Genomic DNA, 25,178 nt, shown 5'->3' with positions numbered 1-25,178 from the left:
AATCACTTTGGTGAATCAGTTTGTTTCATTGAACTACATGTTCATTTCAGCCATCACAAAAAGCCTGGCACAACTGCTACCCAAATGACAGGATGAAATTATGACAGAATTCATCCTTGGGTGAACTATCTCTTTAACACTACTTGAAATTGGCAGGAAAATACCTTTAATTAGATTTGGTTGCCCGTTTGTACTAAAACAGTTTTGAAGGCCTGAAAACTGCTAGCAAAAAAAAAAAAAAAAAAGCTAAATTTTGTTAAACACATTCCCACTTCAGTAATGCACAGTGTTTCGCAACGAAAACAGAGTCGAACAACAAAATTGCATGTGTGCTTAGTCTTTACTACTGGCATTTCTGGCATTTTCTCAGATCTCTGTGAACGGTGATTATTGTCGTCATGTACATGTGAAATTTTACAAAATGTTGTGGATGTTACATTGTTACACCCATATCAGTGTGTTAGAATTTGTCAAATTTAAGTCACACGTGTTTGAAACAACATATAGGTGATTAGATAATGATTGGATTGGATTTACTATTACAATAATTTCTGAATAACATGTTGATTAACATCAAGCTACAGTTCAAAGTTAGTTTCTTCAGCATTGTGATACTATTAAAAAACTGACATTACAATTTTTTCCTATTATATACATTTATATATGTATAAATTTTCCCCATATCAGACCCCCTAGTTTTTTGTGATTCCGCGATCACTGAATCCAACGCAAATTTAACAAAAAGTCGCAAATTTTTGCAACCCTGCAAAATTTTTAATGAAACGCAAATCAATTTAAATTTTCTCATAGAGCATCCAATCCCAAACCATATAACCAAATAATATTAATTTCAGTTTGCAATTATTTGTTTTATGTGATTTATCCAATTGTTAATGTCATGACTTATCGGTAAAGTATGGAATACTGTTTCTGGGTCCAAGCTGCTAGTCATTTCAATTAAGAAAATATTAATGTATGACCACGTTTTAGTCCTATCACACATTATTATGACCTATGAAAAGGTATAAATAAATGTTTGCAAAAATGTGAGGGTTGTACTCACTTTTGTGACATACTTATATATGTATGTATATATGTATGTATGTATGTATACATGTACAGTTGAAGTCAGAATTGTTAACAACCTTGTTTATTTTTTTCCTCAATTTCTGTTTAATGGAGAGAAGATTTTTTTCAACACATTTCTAAACATAATAGTTTTAATAACTCATCTCTAATAACTGATTTATTTTATCTTTGCTATGATGACAGTAAATAATATTTGACTAGATATTTTTCAAGACACTTCTATACAGCTTAAACTGACATTTAAAGGCTTTAATAGGTTAATTAGGTTAACTAGGCAGGTTAGGGTAATTACGCAAGTTATTGTATAAAAATAGTATGTTCTGAAGACAGTCGAAAAAAATAATAGCTTAAAGGGGCTAATAATTTTGTCCTTAAAATGGAGTTTAAAAAATTAATAACTGTTTTTATTCTAGCCAAAATGAAACAAACAAGACTTTCTCCAGAAGAAAAAATATCATCAGACATACTGTGAAAATTTCCTTGCTCTGTCAAACATAATTTGGGAAATATTTAAAAAATAAAATAAAAAATCAGAGGGGGTGAATAATTCTGACTTCAACTGTATATGAGACTTATATATTATATATCATATTATATATAATACATTTCTGGGAATTGTCGCCATCATTTTTAATTTTTTTTATTTAAATTATTATTTATTAAAATTTATAATATTATATATTATTTATTATTATTTAAATATTTTTATTTTAATTATTTTGCAAATAATTTGTGAAAAACTATGGGGTCTGCCATATGTCTTAAATAAATAGATTTATTTAGAAATATTTAGTCATTTTTTATTATTTGGGATGATTTTGTAACAATTTACAAAACAGAGATAAAATAAAGATACAAATGAAATAATCAGTGCTTTATACAGATTATTTCAGATCTGATATTGAATCAAATGCAAATTAACACTTTATAATCTTCATCAGATACAGTATAATTCATATAATATTTGTTAGAGCTACAAACATTATAATGTATTGTGTCTAAATGAGTTAAGTTGACTGGAAATGCTCACACATTCGCAGGCCTTATGATAAACTTTCACTCTATTATGGTTAAACTTTGTTCAAAAACTTCAATTTTAATGTGGAAGCAACATATTGCACAGCACTAATGTGAATCATATTAAAGGAGCAACTTTATAATGAGACTTCCTACCAATGGCTTGAGCCAGAGCGATGACCACTTCCTGGCAGGTGGTGGCCTCTGTGACCCCACAGACCACACGCTGGACTCCATCGACCCACACCTTCAGTTCCATCCTGGGTCAAACTCTGCAGGGTCTGGGACTGCTGGTCTGTGATGTCATTTTGTCCTGCTTCAGGGATCCAGCGCTGCAGCTGTCAAACTCTCATAACAACCCTATGAAAAGCACAACACCAGTTAGGAAACACCTGGGCCAGATATAAACACAGCTCACTGTTTTACGCTGATGTTAAAACGTATTGGCATTTTAAAAACTTTTCTGAAGTAAGTTAAAACTTGTATGTCTTTAGTTAAAATGTTAGTTTTTAAGAGAGACATGTTGGATGTACTTCTGTTTTGTCTGCAGTTGGTCCATTACACAAAGCTATTGTAACATCATAGGCTCTATATTACCAAAATTTTTATTATTTTACCAAAAGTGCATGATCTAAAGCAAAGACTATAGAATACACAAGACTCGTGTAGTTTTGAATGGGGAAAAGTGTAACAATCAATATGTCGAATTTTACAACGCCGAACGAATCAAGTATTAAAAACTTCGTCCGTCAGCGGAGGTCCGCGAATCGATACCAGGTGAAAGTATAAATGAGGCTTCATACTTCAGCCTCCACATCAAAGTTTCTGAAAGCAAAGAAGTTCAGGATTGACGCGCAATTTCCAGGAGATTATCACTCATTTGCGGGCATCATGGAGTCTCTGTGCATTTGCGGGAGACTCTCGAAACCTCCGGGAGACTTGGGATGTCTGGAATGACCTCCCGCCCTACACATATATCTTTCTTCATATAGCCGTATTTATAGATATTACATATCTATAAAACACTGTGATATAGCTGGGCTCGGATCGTATCGCTTTCTCACTACAATCATTCCGCTCCAGAGTTCGTTTCAATCAAGCTGAGACCACCTCACTCAGGTGATCTCGGACCAGTTGTTTTGGTGCGGATCCGAGCGCGATTGCTGGATTCACATATGCCAAACGAACCACGCTAACTGGGCAAACAAGACAGGTCCTGAAACGAAAGTCTAGGTGTGAAAGCACTCTAAAGGCCTGTTTAAAGACGCTCCGGGACGCTTTTTGCTCGCTTTTTCTATCGTCGTTCATGGCCTTGTGGCTAAATTAAGGGTGTCAATGTGATCGTGCACACCAATGCGCAAAACGCCAGACATAAAAGCGTCCTGGTGAGTCTTTAAGCGGCCCTGTAGGGTGCTTTCACACCTAGACTTTCAATTCAGGACCTGTCTTGTTTGCCCAGTTAGCGCGGTTCGATTGGCATATGTGAATCCAGCAATCGCGCTCGGGTCCGCGCCAAAACAATTGGTCTTTTAAAAAAAAAGCTGCTGTCACACTAGAGTTTGTGTGTGCAAAAATTCTGTTGTACGATGTTGCAAAAAAGGGGCGGGATTAAACAAGATTATTAGACATTAAAAAAAGCAAGCGATTGCTCCATGTTTTAAATTTCTGTCCAGAGAGGTCATGTTTTGATCATCGATTGGTCTCACACAGTCAAGTGATGCAATTTCGCAGGTCAGAGTTCACCAAGCTTGAACTTTGCACCGCAGCGAAATGCGAAACTTAATGCATGACCCTGCGACTCCGGTCTGAAGCATTCGCGTGCTTATGAATGGAAGTCTATGGGCAGAAAAGTGAAGTGTGACCGCAGCTTCAAGCTCAATTTTTTGTTTTGACGCGCCACGTTAAAACCTTCTCCACCAATCAGGTTGCCACTTTTGTTCAGGTGCACGGAGCTGCTGAAGTTACATTTTACAGGACTGGGAGGCTCTCAATCAATCAATGGAGCTGCTTACTGCTCTGGTGAACAATAATCATTTCTTCATCGCTAGAGCTGGAGCTGCTGCTTGAACCATCCAAAATAACAAGCATGTCAACTTGTCTTCTTCTTCTATTACAAGCGGGTGTCAGAAGCTTAAAGTTGTGTAGCGCCATCTAACGTCAAGGAGTGATTTTTGCATACTCTTCTGCTCGACACCAGTGAAAATCGCTTGGGTTTGAATCTGGAAAAATATCTTGAAAAACGCTGACGATAAACGCAAACGAAAAGCATCCCGGTGTGTGCTAGCCTTAACACTCACTGCATTTTAGCTTTAAGAAGCCACAATACAGAATATTAACATTTTAATTTACATTTAGTCACTTAGCAGACGCTTTTATCAAAAGCGACTAACAAATGAGAACAAGGAAGCAATTTACACAACTATAAGAGCAACAATGAATAAGTGCTGTAGGCAAGTTTCAGGTATGTAAAGTGTAGCCAGAGAGGCAATTGCAGATTAGGAAGGGAAGTGGAGACTAAATAGTTGAGTTTTTAGTCATTTCTTGAAGACAGCGAATGACTCTGCCGTTCTGATTCAGTTAGGGAGTTCATTCCACCAACTGGACAGATTAAACGCGAGAGTTCGGGAAAGTGATTTCTTCCCTCTTTGGGATGGAATCACGAAGCGACGTTCATTCACAAAACGCAAATTTTTTGAGGGCCTATAAATCTGCAGAAGTGAGAGCAGATAAGGAGCAAAGCCAGAGGTCGCTTTGTAAGCAAACATTGGAGTTTTGAATTTGATGCGAGCAGCAACTGGCAGCCAGTGCAAATGGATGAGTAGCAGAGTGACGTGCTCTTTAAGATTATTGCAGACCACTCGTACTGCTGCCTTCTGAAGCAGCTGAAGAGGTTTGATAGAGTTAGCTTGAAGCCCGGCTAGTAGAGAGTTGCAATAGTCCAGTCTGGAGAGAACAAGAGCTTGAACAAGGGGTTGAGCTGCATGTTCAGATAGGAAGGGTCGGACTTTTCTGATGTTAGCGAGTGCGAATCTGCACGATCCAGCAGTTCTAGAAATGTGGTCAAAGAAGTTTAGTCGTTCATCAATCGTTACTCCAAGGCTTTTCACAAGGTATCATCAGCATAGCAGTGGTAGGAAAATCCATGTTTCTGGATGACATCCTAAAGATGTCGTGTAGATGGAGAAGAGAAGTGGCCCAAGAACAGAGCCCTGTGGTAATATCGAGCAGAAGCTTGAATACAAAATCAAATTCGCAAATTGCAATTGCAATATCTATCAAAAATAAATAAAAATAATCACACAGCCCTAAACAAGACAGTTAATATTTGAGTACACAGTGTTTTTAACCACCCTCTTTAACAGTACTCCTGTGCTGCTTTATTTTTCCTACAACAGTTGTACTCGCTGTTTTCAACTGAATGTTCACTTTTAATTAGGTATAGAAATGTCATTCATGATTTGAACTTTTTTATATACACAAATGAATCTAAAACGCATCTGTCTAGAAACAAAGAGAGGTGTTATAACGAGCGTCTTTCCTAATCAAGAATGCTTTGTAAAAGGAAACGACTGTGCTATTAGCAGGAGACCTCTGTGCTTCCAGATGGACACATTTCCTTCCTCAGATCCCTGACGACCTGAACAATCAGCTCTTTTTAAAAAACAAAGAAACACAATGCTGCAGCCTTCAAAATGATTCAGAAACACCCCCACCTCACAAACGATCCTAAAATAGCATATTTTCCAAGAAACGAATTGGCCGTGAATCTGCGCTTTTTGTGGAGGTGTGCCGAGGGTGTGAAGAGGAGGAGGAGGAGAACTCGAAAAACAGTTGGCCGCAGTGCGGACGTCCTGCTGGATACAGTGAGACCAGCTGGACCTGACATTATGTTCCTCCCACTTTTGCAAACAGGTACAATTTTAGACAGGCTGGCAAAACATGCACGCTTGAGCAGATTTTCAGCTTTGATTCCCTCTGCAAAGAATATTCTACACATACCGTCATTTATAATAGTCTGCGACTGCTGCACGATCCATTTGCAGATTTATTGAATCAGTGCGGCTAATAAGCCAAAGCAAACAGTTAGAGGCATATCCAAGATAATCAACATAAATCAAGCTCGACAAATCAGAAAGACATAATGGGATGAGGGGAATCCAAAGAGAAAATCTAGAGGACACACCAATAGTAGAACAGCACCCCGTTAGAGAAAGAAGAAATGGCAAAAAAAACGGTGGTCTCATATCCTGATAATGAAATATATCACAAAATATTGTTTTAATAGTTCATAGACCACATTTAAAGGAATATTTCTTTCTTACATTTTAAAATACATACCCAGAAATCTACCCATTCCCAATTAAGCCAAGATTCTTGCAAAATAACAAGTGAAATTAATTTGACTGTCATCTTGTAAAAGATAAAACAAATGAGTTTGTAGAACTAAGTTATTAAAAATATTGTATAAAATGTGTTGACAAAATCTTCTCTTTGTTAAACATTACTTGGGAATTATTTTTAAAAAATAATAATTATAATTTTGCAAGAGGTAATCATTTTAACGTCAACTGTAATGTTTTTCTTAACTTGTTCAATAATGTTCATATCTGGTGACTGGGCTGGCCAATCCCGGAGCACCTTGTACTTGTTTGCTTTCAGAAATTTTAATGTGAAGGCTGAAGTATGAAGCCTGATTTATATTTTCGCCCAGTGTCACGGACCTCCGCTGACGGACGAGGCTTTTAATACTTGATGCGTTCGCCATTGTAATATTCTTTAAAACGACAGGGGGCGGGTCAAAAGAAAGTGAACGTAAAATCAAACGAATAAACAGAGAAGTAGGAAGTTTCCGGAACTACGACATATCATTAATTTCATTCAAGATTTTTAGACTTATTATTTTTTACAATTATTTAAATGATTAGTACGATTTTTATAACCATTCAAGATTTCTTAAATCAAACGTTAACTCCGAAAACTGAACTGCACTGTTTCAATTTTCTACAATATTCTATGTTAAGCTGCTTTGACACAATCTACATTGAATTGAATTACATGCATTACATGAATTTCATACATTGAATCACTTGCTTTTGTTTTTGTCTCAGACAGTTCTACCTTTTAAAGTTTGTTAAAGTATTAACAACAGCATGGGTTGCTCTATATCAATCAAGGTCGACAAATCAGAAACATAATGGGATGAGGGGGATCCAAAGAGAAAAGCCAGAGAACAAACCAATAGTACAACAGCACACAGTCAGAGATGGGAGAAATGAGAAAAAATCTGTGGTCTTATACCCTGATAATGAAATATTTCACAAAATATTGTTTTAATAGTTTATATGTAGACCACATTTAAAGAAATATTTCTTTCTTACATTTTAAAATACATACCTAGAAATCACCATTCCCAATTAAGCCAAGAATTTTGCAAAATAACAAGTGAAATTAATTTGACTGTCATCTTGTAAAAGATCAAACAAATGAGTTTGTAGAAATGAGTTATTAAAACTATTGTTTAAAATGTGTTGATAAAGCTTTTCTCTTTGTTAAACATTACTTGAGAAATATAAAAAATAATAATAATTTTAATTTTGCAAGAGGTAATCATTTTAACTTCAACTGTTATGTTTTCCATAACTTTTTCTTATGCTCAATAATGTTCATGTCTGGTGACTGGGCTGGCCAATCCTGGAGCACCTTGTACTTGTTTGCTTTCAGGAACTTTGATGTGAAGGCTAAAGTATGAAGCCTGATCATACTTTCGCCTGGTGTTGCGTCGCGGACGTCCGCTGATGGACGAGGCTTTTAATACTTGATGCGTTCGCCGCTGTGATATTCTTGAAAACAACAGGAAGGTGTTAATTTCCGATCACCTTGTATGTAATGTAAATGTGTGGGGGGAAGGTACATTTATGCAGTCATTAAAAATTTGTTCGGATTTATGTTCTTCGCAGAAAATAAGCCAACGCCAAAGAATTGTAGGTTGAAAAAAATAGTTCATTTTTTAATTTTTCTTTTGAAAAAAAAAAAAAAAAAACGGGTCTCACAGACCCGAGCACCATACAAGGGTTAAGTATTATGCATGTTGTGACTGTAAACACTTATGCATGTTGTATGTGAAGCGAGACAAAGACCAATTTTTAATTTTTCAAGCCATGGTTGAACAATGAAATAAAGCATTAATGCAAACAAACTGAGGGTACGCAAAATGACAAGTTATGAATTGTCGTCTTTCAAAGAATCTCTGTCTTCCGCTCGCTCTTTTTCTTTGAAGAACTACTAATATCCATACAAATCCGTTCTTCTCATCTGTTCATTATGTTTATAGAGCTCCGAGTTTGGCTCCAGAGGAGGGACAGGGACGATTTACTGACCGCACTGGAAAAGTAAAGCACTGCTCCAGCCAAAAACCACAGCATCAAGACAGAACCCCTCTCTGAATGAAATACTACACCAGTCCTGCACTAATAAAATCTGCAAGCACACAAAAATCATGCATTACTCTAGAAAAAAAACCCAGAGATGCAGTTCTCAAAGGACAAATCTGTTCAGGACTAAAACATTGTTAAAACATATGGCTTTTCAAAGTTTACACATCAAGTCAGATTACAATGACAAAAATAATGACATTAAAGACAAACAAAATCAACGAAGATGTTTATACCAAAGCTTAAAATATCTAAATACCTTTTAACCAGGCATGTTTGTGGGGAAACAAATCTATGCCTTTAGAGAGCCCATCGATAATCTCTTAAAAGTAGCATGGCTGTTGGTGCCAATCGGGCTGGTATGAGTATTTCAGAAACTGCTGATCTACTGGAATTTTCACGCACAACCATCTCTAGGGTTTACAGAGAATGGCCAGAAAAAGAGAAAATATCCAGTGAGGGGGCAGTTCTGTGGGTGCAAATGCCTTGTTGATGTCCGAGGTCAGAGGAGAATGGCCGGACTGGTTCGAGCTGATGGAAAGGCAACAGTAATTCGAAAAACCACTTGTTACAACAGAGATACGCAGAAGAGCATCTCTGGACAAACAGCATGTCCAACCTTGAGGCGGATGGGCTACAGCAGAAAATCACACCGGGTGCCACTCCTGTCAGCTAAAAACAGGAAACTGAGACTACAATTTGCACAGGCTCATCAATATTGGATCTTAAAAGATTGGAAAAACATTGCCTGGTCTAATGAGTCTCGATTTATGCTGCGACATTCGGATGTAAGGATCATAATTTGGCGTCAACAACATGAAAGCATGGATCCATCCTGCCTTAACTGTAATTGGGGAGAACGATTGCCTCACAGCAAGATGGTCGCTGATTCGAGCCTCGGCTGGTTCAGTTGGCATTTCTCTATGGAGTTTGCATGTTCTCACTGCGTTCGTGTGGGTTTCCTCCGCGTGCTCCAGTTTCCCCAACAGTCCAAAAACATGCAGTACAGGTGAATTCGTAGAGTACGAGTGTGAATGAGTGTGTATGGATGTTTCCCAGAGATGGGTTGCAGCTGGCAGGGCATCCGCTGCGTAAAACATGTGCTGGATAAGTTGGCGGTTCATTCCGCTGTGGCAACCCCAGATTAATAAAGGGACTAAGCCAAAAATAAAATAAATGAACGTTGATTGAATTAAGAAACAGTACTATATTGTTATAGTCATCAGGATATGAGATGCCTTATAGTGATGCGAGATCTTTTTCATATCGCCCATCCCTACACTGTAAAAAAAATAACTAATTTTAGAGAAAAATCTCAAAATATTTTACAGTAATTAAGTCTGTAAAACAACAGTGTTTCTTTGTAGAACACTTATTGTGTGACTATTGATTTGATTATAATAATCTAGGAAAAGTCTGTAAAAAACAGTGTTTCTTTGAAAAACTCTTATGCCTAGTTCAGACTGCGTGATTTTAGCCCCGATTTTAGCTCGCCGACAGGTTTTGAGAAATCGCAGACAAATGCCTGAAATCACAGGCAAATCGCTGCTCGTGCACGTGAGTGACAATCACACAGTATGAACTTTCAAAGACGCGATCTGAGAGAATCGCTGATGAGTCGCCGATGCCTGTGAGATATTTGGCGTGCTGAATATCTGGAGCTGTCGGCGATTCAAATCATGCCGTGTGAATTGAGTTTTGACAAAATAACATCAGCGATCGCCTACAGCCAATGAGAGAGCAGCATTCACTTGTGTGTGTGTGTGTGTGTGTGTACTGTATACCTGCTGCAGGCCAGCGGGAGGCTGGGGGAGAAATTAAAAGCGCTCTTTTTCGGTTTATTTGGACCCACGAAATAGAGGAAAAACTAGTGGACATTTGACAGGACTCAGGAGCAACCGTGTCTGTTTGACGTTTCATACAGAAAGAAATTAGTTTATTATCAACGTTGAGGAGAAATGGCTAATTCCCTTTAAACCCAGATGAGCAAACATGTACATGTTCTACCCCATTAAAGGCTTCTTTCTCATTATGTAGTTAATAACAAAAGATATACTACGTGTTTTTGGCTGTGAGACGTAGTTTGGACGAACTTGTCGGCGATTCTTCCTATAGTAAAGTCATGCAATGTGAAAGTCCCTGTCGCCGATCCATCTTGCAGTGTAAACAAAGCAGCGACGAAACGCCAGCCCAGATAGTCATGCAGTGTGAAAACATCTGTGACGCGACTACTTTGAAAATCATGCAGTCTGAACTCGGCATTAGTGTGTAACTATATTGAACAAATTTGATCATAATAATCTAGGAAAAGTCTGTAAAATAACAGTGATTTTCTGTAAACATTTTAATGAAAATATCTGTAGGTTTATTATTTTTTGCACTTTATTTCAACAAAGAAATTTTACCGTTATTTTATGGTTTTTGTTTGGCAGCCGTAGCTGCCAGTCATTTTACCTTTTTTTATTTATTTATTTTTTTTTACAGTGTATGATATAATAATATAGTCACTTTGCATTAAACAATCAAGCCATTGTTTCGAAGCATGACAAAAACGCATGAATTACCCAACATAACAGAGATTTTCTTTTGCTTTTCAGTCTCTTAAAAAGCAGTACACTGAATGTCTCTGATTTAGTGCAGAGACATATGGTGTGGTAGAACCCCTGTAAGAGCTCTTCTGTCTGAGCCAAAAAAAAAAAAAAAAAGATCTTTTATTACAACAAAACCAAATACTGGAGTCAATAGATTTCTTGCCAAATTTCTAATTTGTGATTTATAAGAGGTTTGGAATGGTTCAGGATCCAGGCTGCCAATGTAAAGGCATTCAAATTACATTTTAAATTGGCTCATAAATTCAAGCAAAACTAATTTCAAGTTGGATTTTTAATCGCATAACATGTTTAGAGGTCCTCCAATGTTTCTCCATTTTGCCTTTCTGTGAGCAGGTAAGAGTTTTGTCCTTAATTTTTACTACCTTAAGCATGTATGAGAACAGATGGGAGTTGTGTGGCCAACAGAGAGATGTGGGGCCGTTTCACTTCTCCTGCTAACGTAAAAGCCGCCTGCTGCTTGCCGTTTTCTGACATTTTTCCAGGAGCGATCACTGAAGCAAAGAAGCCCAGTTAATGGATGACTTCACATCTGCTGCATATACGTTTCCCTTAATTAGCCAAAATCACAAGGGAATTAAGGCTGTCCGATAAGACAGCTATATATATATATATATATATATATATATCATATCTATATATAGCATATCGCGCCGCAGGATGTCTTTGACTTAACATGTAAATAACTCGCGCTTGACGCCTGTTCCGCGTTTGGTGTGAACGCAGCATAAGTACTTAAAACTCATAAACTGTGCACAATTTCACTGTGTGTTTTTCACAGAAATATACAACAAAAGCCCATATTTCACTGCGATTGAGATAATGAAAGTACTCCATCTCTCTCTCTCCCTCTCCCTCTCTCTCTCTCTCACACACACACACACACACACACACACACACACACACACACACACACACACACACACACACACACACACACACACACACACACACACACACACACACACACACACACACACACACACACACACACACACACACACACACACACACACACAGTGGGCCATTTGACCTGCTGGCGTGGCTTTTCTTCTCCTCTCGGCTGTTTTACAGCGTTACTTCTGGATACAGAAACATGATTGATCTATCATGCATCAGCTGTGATCACTGCTGTTGCCTATCAGTGTCACTCATCTGAAGAGTGCAGCGCGCAAGAGCCAATCGCAACCGTTTTGTTGAGGGTGTGACCAATCAAAGAGGTGTAAGAGAACTAGACAAGGATCAGAAAGTGAGCTATTTGTTTATATTATCTGCTAAATGCTTGTGTTGTTTAAAGGTACAGTTTATATATCTGACTGTTTGTATTAAATGACAAAATTGTATTACAAATAGTATATAAATATAAATATATTCATATATTTTAATACAAGAACTGCTGCTGTGAAGAAAATATAAACCTGTGTATGAAAAGCACCGTCAATGCACCCAGATATCGAATTGAACCGAATCGATGGCATGATAATTGTAACCGAACAAAACCATGAGACTTGTGTAGGTTCACAACTCTAATATATATATATATATATATATATATATATATATATATATATATATATATATATATATATATATATATATATATATATATATATGCACAGATACAATATTGTATAGCTTCCTATTAAAAATATTTATTTAAAAGATAGCATATATAAGTACACCCCTCACAAATCTAAGCACTGTATATTGTGCAGCCCTAATCAACACCGTCTTTTTTGTTTTAGACAGATAGAGATAAAATCTGAAAATCACCAAGTGCCAATTGCACATTAACTGCCTCACAGCCTCCACCCTACGGTCTAGCATATTTCAAGGCATGCACAAATGAAAGTCACAAGACAGGTCACTGTCAAGTGTGGAAATTGAGAAGTACTGGAGCTACACTGTACATCTAAAACAGTTTTGTTCAGTCCGCTGGCCTTAATCAGGAAGAAACGGTGTTGAATTTGATTGCCGTCCCACCACAAGCACTCCATTCAATCATCTGCACATCACGCTGTGCACAAGTGATCACTTAAAGGGTCTAAAGCGAGCGCAGCAGAATCAAGCAGCATTTGTGAATATAATAATGTATCACTTGGATAAATGACTGTACATTTAGTGACTGTACAGCTGGATTTAAGCCTGATTCATCATAAAGACATCATCCCGCATAAAGTCCTAAGCTCAAAGTATACTTTGCTTTCAATAAGTCTTCAAAATGAAAAGTCTGCAGCAACCTCCAGTTCACGTGAACTATAAAAAGACAAATATGACGAGGCATTTCTTGCTCTTTATTTATCTCTACAATTATAAATAAATAAATCAATATGAAAAACACCAAATTTTATGGCAAATTAATGTAGTTCATTTATATTCAATACCCAATTGTTTGAATTACTAACATCTACACAATGTAGCTTGTTAAACAAACAAAAACACCACTATAAGCAGGTGTGGATGAGAATGTCATATAACTTGAAACTTGAATATAACTTGGTGCTCAATGTCATTCGCACAACAACTAAACACCATCATGATAACACACACAACATTAAATAGCGCAATAAACACTATGGGCTCTATGTTAATGATCTAGGCGCATAGTTTAAAGCACATGACATAAAGGCATTAAGGGTGTGTTAAAATCCACTTTTGCTATCTTTAGGATGGAAAAATACGCTTTTAACCCTGGTCTAATAGGGTTGTGCTTATTCTTTTAATGAGTTATGAGTGTGTTTGAGCATAACATGCATTAAACCTATCGGTCTTATTTCCTAAACCCTTTAAGAGTCAGTTGGGTCCAGGGCCGGAGCAAGCTGAACTGGGGCTGTAGGCCGAACAGCGCTCACGCCACCCTCAACCCGAAAGTGAAAAAGAAAGTGACCGGTTTGCAAATGAAAGTAAGGACCAGGAGGGAGGGGGTGGGTGTCGCGGATGAAAGTGAGGACCGGGGGGTTCGCCACTTAGGTAGCCTCTATGGACGCACCAACCCTGGTTGAGTCACGCCATGGCGCATTTGCTGTTTACATAACGGACTTTGTAAGTGGACAAACTGAACACTTCACCAGTGACAAAACAATTTAACAGACCATCTGCAACGCGAGTTTAAAGAATGAGCCTCCTCCATTTAGCCTCTTTACTTTCTCTTAACTTTACCTCTTTATTTTACTCCTTTACTTTGATGGATAAGGAAACAATGTTGTACGCACTCCACTGAAGACATCCATTAGCCTACATGCTTAATTTCATTTGTTAAGTTTCAAGATTTGTTTCAAATCTGAATGAATAAATAAACAATAATAATGAAGTGTGTTATAAGCGAGTTATATCCAAATACACATCCTATTCTTATGCCCCATAAGGCAATGCGTACGTCTCCTCAACCAGACAGATGGACAAATCTGAATTTGTTTTTATCCCTCCTTGCTCTTCATCGTGTGCACCTTGTCCAACACCAGCACCACCACCCCCTGACAGCGGAGCGGGACTTTGCAAAATAAACCATGAAACTATGACCGATGTGAGGAGAGTTTACTTACTCATGACTTGTTTTAGCTCTTTTGGTCCGTTTAGAAACTTTGCAGTGTGAAAGCGAACCACACCAAGAGCAAAGATCAACAATGTAACAATTGTAATCCCTGTTGACTGATGTAATTAAAACTACATTTTAATAGTTTCAACTAGGCCAAAAACATTGATACATTAGAACATTGATACTTATTTCTACTCTAGTAGCTTTTGGAGCATCCTTAAAGAATGGAGGAATCACTCTTCCACAGTAAAATATTACTAAAGGATGTTTGGGCTGACAAAAAACAGGAAGGGGATTTAAATTCCAGCAGCAGAGCTCTTGTGAAGTCTCTCTTTCTAAGGCTAATGAGGAACTGCATATCTCAATGAACTTAAATAAGTAATATCCTCTTACTCTTGCTCATACTTGGCAATCTGACTTTTCCCTCAGGAATCAATGAAGGCATAGTTTTCCCGCCAATTTAACTGTCCTCTTGGCCAGTTTTGCTAGTAAATATAAACAACACATTTAATTTCGACCGTCTGATTTTTAGCATTTGGCAAACATTTTTTTCCTTCAGCTTTTGTCTACGTTTCACAAAACAATCTGCGATGCTTGCTAAGAGAGCTCATATTGATCTAAACAGATGCCTAATGCTAAGCTAAACTCCGAATTGCATTTTTCACCAGTTCACATATTCTTGATTAAAAACCAAACTTGTTAATAATCCCAAAACTTCATAAAGGCTAATAAGCGTAAATATTATGTTAGCATAACATATGTTTAACAAATCTTACCTTAGGTTTTTTGGAACCAGTTGAACTCTTGGCAAGACGCTGAACCCTAAAGTCTGTGAGGAATGGATTAAATTCAAAACAAATGCTCGAGAATAAGCATCTGTCCAAAAACCAGAGACAATGAGATAATTTCTCAAGGAATGATGATGGGGTGCCATTACTATTGGTGAGATACTCTGGATTAACCGTTTGTTCTGCTTGTGCTTGCGCTAACTGCCATGCTACATGTAATTACTAGCAATTTATGCACTCTACCATAATTACTTGCAGATCTAGGCTGAAACTATTCCAAGAGTAAAAGGGCTACAAGGGAAACCGACAGACAGAGAGTCTAAACCATGTATAATCTGTCCTATTTTGACACAAAAATGAAACTCAAACCTTTTAAAATCCAAAAAAAAAAGAAATGAATATATGAATTGATCTGAAGTGACACGATCACTTCATTTGATGAACCAATCACAATTTTCTGATACATGACCAAATATTGAAGTATGAGGTTGATAAATGTTTTGGTTTTCATCTGGCAGTGAATCTAGCCTTTAACTTCAATTAGTTCTTCACAGAAATTAAGTAGTTTAGATACTATTTTATTTCCATGCTGCCTTTATGTCCCACGTGGAGATGCAAACTCCAGGGGCCTCATGTATCAATGTAAGTTTCAGCATTAATCATAAAAAATATAATAATGATGTTTCTTGATCATTAAATCAGCATACTTTAATTATTTCTGAAGAATCAGGTGGCACTGAAGACTTGACTAATGTTGATAAAAGCTAAGCTTTGAATGACAGCAATATATTATATTTTTGAAAGTGAAAAAAGACTTATGGTGACCCACTCGGAATTTGTGCTCTGCATTTAACCCATCCATGTGCGCACACAACGTAAACATACACCCAGAGCAGCAAAAAGAAATGAATATATGAATTGATCTGAAGTGACACGATCACTTCATTTGATGAACCAATCACAATTTTCTGATACATGACCAAATATTGAAGTATGAGGTTGATAAATGTTTTGGTTTTCATCTGGCAGTGAATCTAGCCTTTAACTTCAATTAGTTCTTCACAGAAATTAAGTAGTTTAGATACTATTTTATTTCCATGCTGCCTTTATGTCCCACGTGGAGATGCAAACTCCAGGGGCCTCATGTATCAACGCTGCGTACGCACAAAAACTTAGCGCACGCCAGGTTTCACGCTCATGTTTGGATTTACTAACGTTGAAATTAACGTGAGAATGTGCATTAATCTGCGTGATTCTTTGGCCCACGATGATGAATAGCTTACTAGCCGTTTAAGATTTCCAAGAGCTTTTCTCTAGGAGCTCTGTGCTGAATTGGGTCCAAATTTGGAGAGACAGCAAGGAGGCTCCAAGGTGGCAGGGTGCACGATGGGTGGCTTCTTGGTGAGTAATGTATTTAAAGATATTACACCAGCTATTATTGAGCGTAATTATTTAACTGCATATCAGGAGGCCGCGGTTATCAATTAAAGACGTGGCTGTTAACCCCCTTCAACAACCCCCAAACTGACCAAGAGCGCAGATACAATGATGCACATTCTCGCATTCGGTCAGTTGTAGAGCGAGCGATTGGGCAGCTGAAATGCCATGGCGCTGCCTTGATAAGAGAGGATGGGGTGTTCCTCTAATACATCTGTGTCTCCCACAGACACGGGTACTACTCCAGACAGTAAAGTGTCACCCACAATTGAGGTAACTCTCTCCTCAAAGGGTGTTAGTTCAGCATCCCCTTTACATCGGACCATTTTTTTTTAAAATCATTCACAGTACGATGTTCATACTCCACTGCGTTAATTCTATTCATTCACTCAATTTTTTTTTACGTTTGTTATTAATTCCGGAGGACAAACTGTAAACCGCCAAAGTAGAGTCATTACCATATTTATACAGGGGAAGAGGGAGGGAGGGGTTTCGCGCTCGTGCATGTTGCGCTCAATTTCACGGTAATTCGGAGATACAAAAAGAATATGCATGGGATTCTGCATACTGCTATTTACTGCGTACGCACATTTACAGCTTTGTCCGTATGCAATGTTTTAGTATTAATTCAACGCAAGTCTTTGTACATGAGGCCCCTGTGAAATTTACTTTGATAAAATAGAGAAAAATTCACTCAAAAATTAAAATTCTGTTCTTAATTACTCACCATCATATCGTTACAAATGCCTCAGGAAAGGTTTCCGACTTGCTCAAAGCGCAAGGTAAACATCATCAAAGCGGTCCATGTATCTTCAGCAGGTCAACGTAAAATTACAAAGCTACAAGAATACTTTTTGCACATTGCTCTCATTAACGTGGGCCCTATATGTACACTGAGGAAAAGAACTTGTTGGAAAAAGTTGTTATTTTTGTTTTGTGTGTGCATTTCTCACAGCCTTATAATATTCTGATTGAACTACTTTTTTGGTACTTTCTTAACTTCAAATTTCTCATTTGTGTTCCAAAGACGAAGGTCTCAGTGGTTTGGTAAATATGAGCATGGAAAATTAAAAACATAATTTTCATTTTTTGGGTGAACTAACCCTTTAAACCAGAGGTCTTAATCTTAAATTGGTGGGAGGCCATATCAGTGACTATTCATAGGAGGGCAGTTTTAATATTCTAGCATATAAAGAATGTGGAAACTTTATGTAACTGATCCACTCTCAGAAATATCAAGAGAGTATCCAAAACCCAGAGTATCAAAGCTCCTTTTTGTTTCTTGTTGTACTAGCTCTTTATTTAAATACCATCACAGACTCTCACAATAAGAAAGCTATTAAAACTACTAAAATTTGTGCTTTATTTAATATTCTGCAATAATTTGTTTTGTTTTTCATGTGCCCTTAATTATTTCTTTTTTTCTTCTTCTCTCTCTCTTGTTCTCTTTATTTTGTTTTAAATATATTATATTTGTAAAACAAAATATTTGTATTTTTTATTATAAAAAAAATTTAAAAAAATAAAATATTGAAGAGGTAGTTTAAATTGCTATGAAAATAATACAACTGACCCTTCGCTAAGACTTGCCCACCTTAGTTACTGTTGCTACACCTGTCAAGCTTTCGTGCCTGGCATGGCTTTTACAATCTGTGCGCGCTGGTGTCAGACACTGCCAGGGATATAATGTCATTTTTGGCAAACATGTGAGATATCCGAGAAAGCCAGACAAAAAAGGAATGCAGTATGCATTACAGGGGTATATTCACGACATAATAGGCAACCGATTAGAGAATAATTCAATCTAAATTGAAGCTAGCTTAGCCTAGCCGCCTCATACGCTGACCATGCAACAGCTTAGTTCATGCTCAGCAGGAGAGGTGACATTTAAAAATAATCTAATAATAACAAATTAAACCGTGATTTCACTATTTTTAGCCAAAAAGCCTGATAGATTAATTGTTGTGCAATAAAATTTAGCATTACTAACCGACAAGGAAACACCCATGGACAGTGATTTTACATAGTTCATTCATAGAAAGAACAGCCAGAAAGAGAAAATTGATGGATTTGAGCCAAATATTAGAATCATTGACCATAACAATGTACAGTAAGTTACCTATTACTGTCAGTATGTGCTCTTTATAAAGGAATGAAAAACAGCTGCTGGTGAAGTATATTGATCGCAAGTGCTCAGTTTGTGATCACATCTCGGTTTTGTTCTGTTGATTTGTAATTTCAAATATTCGAAGCTTGAAATAGATGGAAATATGAAGTTCAGTAAAGTCTACAGATCTGCAGATTCGTATTTTCCGGATCAATAACTCATGTCATTATGACCTATTCGCTATTAGTATGACTTATGCCTAGTTCAGACTGCGTGATTTAAGCCCTGATTTTGGCTCGCCGACAGGTTTTGAGAAATCGCCGACAAATGCCTGAAATCACAGGCAAATCGCTGCTCGTGCACGTGAGTGACAATCACACAGTATGAACTATCAAAGACACGATCTGAGAGAATCGCCGATGAGTCGCCGATGCCTGTGAGATGTTTGGCATGCTAAATATCTGGAGCTGTCGGCGATTCAAATCATGGCGTGTGAATTGAGTTTTGACTGAAAATAACATCAGCGATCGCCTACAGCCAATGAGAGAGCAGCTTTCACTTGTGTGTGTGTGTGTGTGTGTGTGTGTGTGTACTGTATACCTGCTGCAGGCCAGCGGGAGGTTGGGGGAGAAGTTAAAAGCGCTCATTTTCGGTTTATTTGGACCCACGAAATGGAGGAAAAACTAGTGGAGGTTTGACAGGACTCAGGAGCAACCGTGTCTGTTTGACGTTTCATACAGAAAGAAATTAGTTTATTATCAACTTAAGTTGAGGAGAAATGGCTAATTCCCTTTAAACCCAGGTGAGCAAACATGGACATATTATACCCCATTAAAGGCTTCTTTCTCATTATGTAGTTAATAACAAAAGATATATGACGTGTTTTTGGCTGTGAGATGTAGTTTGGACGAAGTTGTCGGCGATTCTTCCTATAGTAAAGTCATGCACTGTGAAACTCCTTGTCGCCGATCCATCTTGCAGTGTAAACAAAGCAGCGACGAAACGCTAGCCCAGACAGTCATGCAGTGTGAAAACATCTGTGACACGATTACTTTGAAAATCATGCAGTCTGAACTCGGCATAAGTTAATATGGCGAAGGCTTAAACGGAGCAGTGCTCATAATATCGAGCGAAAAAAAAAAAAAAGACAGCTGTGAAACATAACCTGCGTTGTATTTTTGTAGGAAACACAGTTAGGATTTGTTTAGGGTAAGAGGTATGTGAGTTATAGCCGTCGGTCTATTACTGAATGAGTCAGGAATATCTAAACAAAACCAACTTGGCTCCGCTCCTTTAGCGCCCCTCACAGAGCTTGATCCACGCTGGCATTTCTCCTCTTGGGTTTTTGGTTTAGAAAAAGGAAAAAATTCCACCACCCCATCCAAACTTTAAGGATACCGGTCATCAGATTTGCACAATCCATATGCACTCGCTCGAAAGCTTGACAGAGCCCCTGTGTGTAGCTACAGTTGCTAAGCCACGATTGGTGGATGGCGGTTTTTGGGTGTGGCTTAGCGAAGGGTCAATTTAATAATAGGCATAACAATTATTATTATTATTCTGTCCCAATCAATAGTTGCTTAACCAAAAGTTTAACAGATGGCATAAAAAAGCAGATTGGGAAACTACATTGACTTTACGGGCAATTGTTCTTCTCAATATCTTTCTTTTTTGTAAAACTACAACAAAGAAGCTAAGAGTAAGTATATATTCACATTTACTTTAACATGTTCAATTTAGCCAGCAGTAAAAGTTTACTAATGCACATTTTTTAAATACAAATCTTAATATTCATATTAGGAAAATCTATTATTGAGACAATTTGAATCAAATATAAGCAAATTAGCCAGCAGGTTAAGAAGAAGATCTTCAGAATATTCTTTTTGTGTTAAACTAAGTTTTGGAACAACATGAGATTAAGGCCCCGTTTACACTAATGCATTTTCGTTTTAAAACACATAAGTTTTGCTACGGTTACGCCATCCGTCCACACTACGCCAGAGTTCTCGAGCGCCGAAAACGGAGCGCTTTGAAAATGCTGGAGAGGCCGTTTTCATTCTAAAACGCTGCTGCTCCGTTTAAGTGTGGATGAGGAAAAACAGAGACATCTGAAAACGGAGGCGGGACTGCTGAGATTCGCTACTTGATTGGGACTTTTGTGTCATTGCCCATCCTTCCCTTCATTTGTCAAGTCCCAATCACATGACTATAAAACATGGCTTTAACGCTACCGGAAGACAGTACTGTAAACAACAACATGGGCACAGAAATGGGAGCGTTGGTTGCACTATTGTCTGTTTTAGGCTCCATTGAGCAGTTATTCATTTGATACGTTTAGTAACAACTCGTCCTCGTCGTCTGTCCACAAAAATACCTTCTTGCTTTCTTTGCCATCGCGTTTAATGTACAACCAGCGTTTGTTGACTAACAATAACCAAATGTTGAACAGAGTGACCCACCTTTGTTCACTGTGCGACCCACAGTTTGAAAACCCCTGATCTACATTATCGATGCTGTTATGAAACTGAAAATAGTCTTATCAATCTTTTACCGGAAAATTTGTAAAAACACCATCAGTTTAGCGTGAAGCTAAAATAGTTTTAAAACAGAACATTACCTGTCTAAAAGAAATCCTTCAGCCATGGTGTCATCCTTTCTCCAGCGTGCAAAAGTAACCACAATGTTAATTCAGGTTTTTAGAAAGTTTAGATTCAGCATGTTTTTGCCGATCGCACGTGCGCATGCTCTCTCTCTCTCTCTCTCTCTCTCTCTCTCTCTCTCTCTCTCTCTCTCTCTATGCATCTATCTATCTATCTATCTATCTATCTCTCTCTCTCTCGTGAACGCGCAGCACGTCTATGCACAAACTGCAGTCGGCGGAGCTGCGTACAAACGGTTGCGCAGTTGTGCAAATCTGCATTTGCTGACAGACAGTTTGAGCTACTTATCGGAATTTTGAGAGATGTCGGCCCGAACATGAACATTTTTTAGTTTTATGCCTTACCCAAAATATAAAAACACATACAAATACATTTTGATCATTTACTTTAATCATTACTATTGGAATGTGAAGAGACTTTCAACCAGCACAACAAAAAAATGTTTCTGAAGATAATCACCTACTGCACCTTTAAGTAAATAATGACAATTTAGGGTAGAGACTAGCTATACGCACCTAAATAGCTTGTGGCGCCACTGTATAGTGAGGTTACTGAAAGGATTAACTAGTGACTGAGCCATTGTTGAGGCTTGAAGGCATGCAGGTGGTTATCCAAAGACCTGGGCCTTGATTTTACACCATGGAAACTGATAACATTGAGGCTACGCATTCCACACAGCTGGGCACTCGATGAGCACTGAAGGGGGAGATAAGAAGTTTAATGTCTCCATTTGAAATTTTCAGTCTCAGGCGTAGATTTATGGTCATCATAATAATAATAATAATAATAATAATTTTTATTAATATAGCGCCTTTCCAGAGCTCAAGGACACTTTACAAGGAATGCAACAAAAAGATAAACAAACATACATGAGGTCAAATATAACAAACTGGAATTACACAAACAAGACCTAAGAGACATATGAGCAGAGTAGTGGTGGATCAGATTAAGTGGTCAGTTTGGCAGATCAGAAGCGAAGCATTCAGAAAATAAGTGAGTCTTAAGTAAAGATTTGAATCATCATCATCATCAATCATACACTGAGAAAAAAAAAAAAAAAAGATTTCTGAAAAAAGTGTTGCAAACAATTTATATGCTTTGAATTTAAACAACCAAATTAAATGTAGTATTGTTCACCTTAATTTGTTAATTTAAGTTTAGCCCAAATAAATGGTTTACAACCTCTTAACATGAACAAATTTAGTAAATCCAAGGAATCATCTTTGAACATTTTTCAGTGTACATTGACCAACTTTTTTTTTTATAACAGATACTAAATTTAAAATACATGTTTTTTTTTATGTGGAACTGTTTTGCTTCCGGGTATTCACTTTTACAGAATGTAAATATACTTTTAATCCTTTTGATTTGGCTCTCGATGATCCCCAGGGAAAAATTAAGGTGCGAATAAAACACAAACTACACAAACAACACCACTACACAATCAAACTGAACCATGAAAGACCTTCCATCAGCCAAACACAGAGAAGAGCTGTGTCCTCTACAAATCTCCCATCTGGGACAACTGAGGAAGAAAAACAAACCGTCTCTCTCCACCCCAGTAAAACAATAACCTGAGGTTTTGGAAGAAAGTGAGTGAATTCACAGTGAAATCTCAGAATCTTGGTCTTAAATCCCTGGGGTGTCCTAAAATGTACTGCGCTACGCTTAATTCTTTCACGTTGTTTGGCACATTTAGCCTGTACGAGTTAAAACAATGAGGAGCTTTCAAGAAAAGGTAACAGGAAAACAAAGCTTTGCTCAAAACTATGAAGGAAACTAAACCATGCTAGGTTTTTTAACAAAGTACTTCTCTAAGGACGTAAGATGGCAAGAACAGTCTACCTACTGTGATTTTCAACTAATGACCAGTATTATCTGCTTTTGCTAGTCCAAATCCAAGCTCTTTAACAAACCTATGAATATCCATCGACCCCCTCCTAAAAATCCACCTCCATCTAGGACGCCGAGACTGGCAGAATCGCTAACATCTGGATGGCATGTTTAACTGGATATAATACTGCCTTTGTTCTTTTGCCATGGTTGTGATCAGCAGGCTAGCTTTGAAGGACAAGCCAAAATAAGTTATAGAAGTACTGGATGAAGTGTCAGACTGAATAAGTGGTTTATTAATAATCTCTCATCTTAACACATTCAATCAAGCAGTTACCCACTGAAAAGCATACTGATGCAGTAAAAATGTGATTTCTGTTGCACATATAATTCACTGCTATTTACATTATATATAATAACAAATGTAATTTTATGCTTAAACAAAAAAACCAATTGGAAATGAATCTTGAAAATGTCTTTGTTAGTACCAAAAAGTCTAGGCATAGTTCAGCAAATATTAAATTACAGATGAATTTTCTTTTACATGTACTCACTCTTTACTCGTTCCAAACCTTTAAGAGTATCGTTCTTCTGTTGAATACAAAAGAATGCATTCCCAAAAAAAGCCTGTAACTACTGACTTTAATATCAGGCGATTTGTTTTAATTAAAGGTACAGTGGATTTTATATTTACACATTAGTTAAGTGGCTATTTATTATATGCTCCCTTATAGTTTACCATGGTACTTTGAATAATTAGTGTGAAATCACATGTAATACGACTTCAAAACAACATTAGCACTGTTTATTTGACTGTGAACAATGTCGTACTTTGGCCATTTACTGCTAATATGATTTCACTATTCAGATTTGGCAAAGAATATGTTTCTGAAATTATATTATTAAGGAGAAAGTCTGAATGTGTGAAAAAAAAACAACTTTACCTTAATTTAGTTTTTCCTATGGAAGTCGACTGAGGTAAAGTTAGTTTTAAATTTGCACAATTGTTCATTTAACGTTCCCCATGTTATTTGCCTATGCTACTACACAAATATTCGGTCTGAATTAGCATGCAAGTATGACTTGAAAACAACATTTGCACTATTTAAATGACTGAACATTGTCGTACTTTAATAATCATTGGCTGTTAATATGATTTCCCAATTAAGAATTTGCAAATAATACTTTTCTGAAATTATATTATTAAGGAGAAAGTCTGAATGTGCAAATATATGCGAATATTCAAATGGAAGTCGGTGGTTACAGGCTTTCAGCTTTCTTCAAAATATTAATAAAGACGCTCATAAAGGTTTGGAACCAACTAGGTGTGAGTAAAAAGTGAGTAAATGTTCATTTTGGAGTGAATTATCCCTTTAAATGTGGCCAATAAGTTACACAGTATCAAGACAATAACTGGGTCTTCTTACAGTGTCAAATAGTCATGGTCAAAGTAATAAAATTGAAGTAGTCTACTCTCAACTAAGTGTTTTGCTAAAATTGCAAACAAGAAATTTAAATTTTACAAATATTGCAACCAGTGGTGGAAAGAGACCGAGGTAAAGTTGGTTTTATATTATATATATATATATATATATATATATATATATATATATATATATATATATATATACATTCAGACTTTCTCCTTAATAATATAATTTTATAAAAGTAT

General features: G+C 37.1%; 1 protein-coding gene across 13 annotated transcripts in view; it reads right to left on the bottom strand.

Annotated features, from left to right (window-relative positions):
* rassf8a (Ras association domain family member 8a) overlaps window positions 1-25,178 on the bottom strand; it is a 42,847-nt gene that overhangs the window by 15,576 nt on the left and 2,093 nt on the right. For all 13 annotated transcript variants that reach the window (XR_012400483.1, XR_012400484.1, XR_012400485.1 and 10 more), the window contains exon 2: window positions 2,263-2,466. Coding sequence is in view for 4 of the 13 variants with exons in the window: in XM_073943281.1 (XP_073799382.1) it covers window positions 2,263-2,365 (103 nt within the window). In the remaining 9 variants the exon portion in view is untranslated. The remainder of the gene's footprint in view (window positions 1-2,262; window positions 2,467-25,178) is intronic.

The sequence above is a fragment of the Danio rerio genome, chromosome 25 (genome assembly GCF_049306965.1).
Source record: "Danio rerio strain Tuebingen ecotype United States chromosome 25, GRCz12tu, whole genome shotgun sequence".
Taxonomy (NCBI): domain Eukaryota; kingdom Metazoa; phylum Chordata; class Actinopteri; order Cypriniformes; family Danionidae; genus Danio; species Danio rerio.
This window is presented reverse-complemented; position numbering and strand designations above follow the sequence as displayed.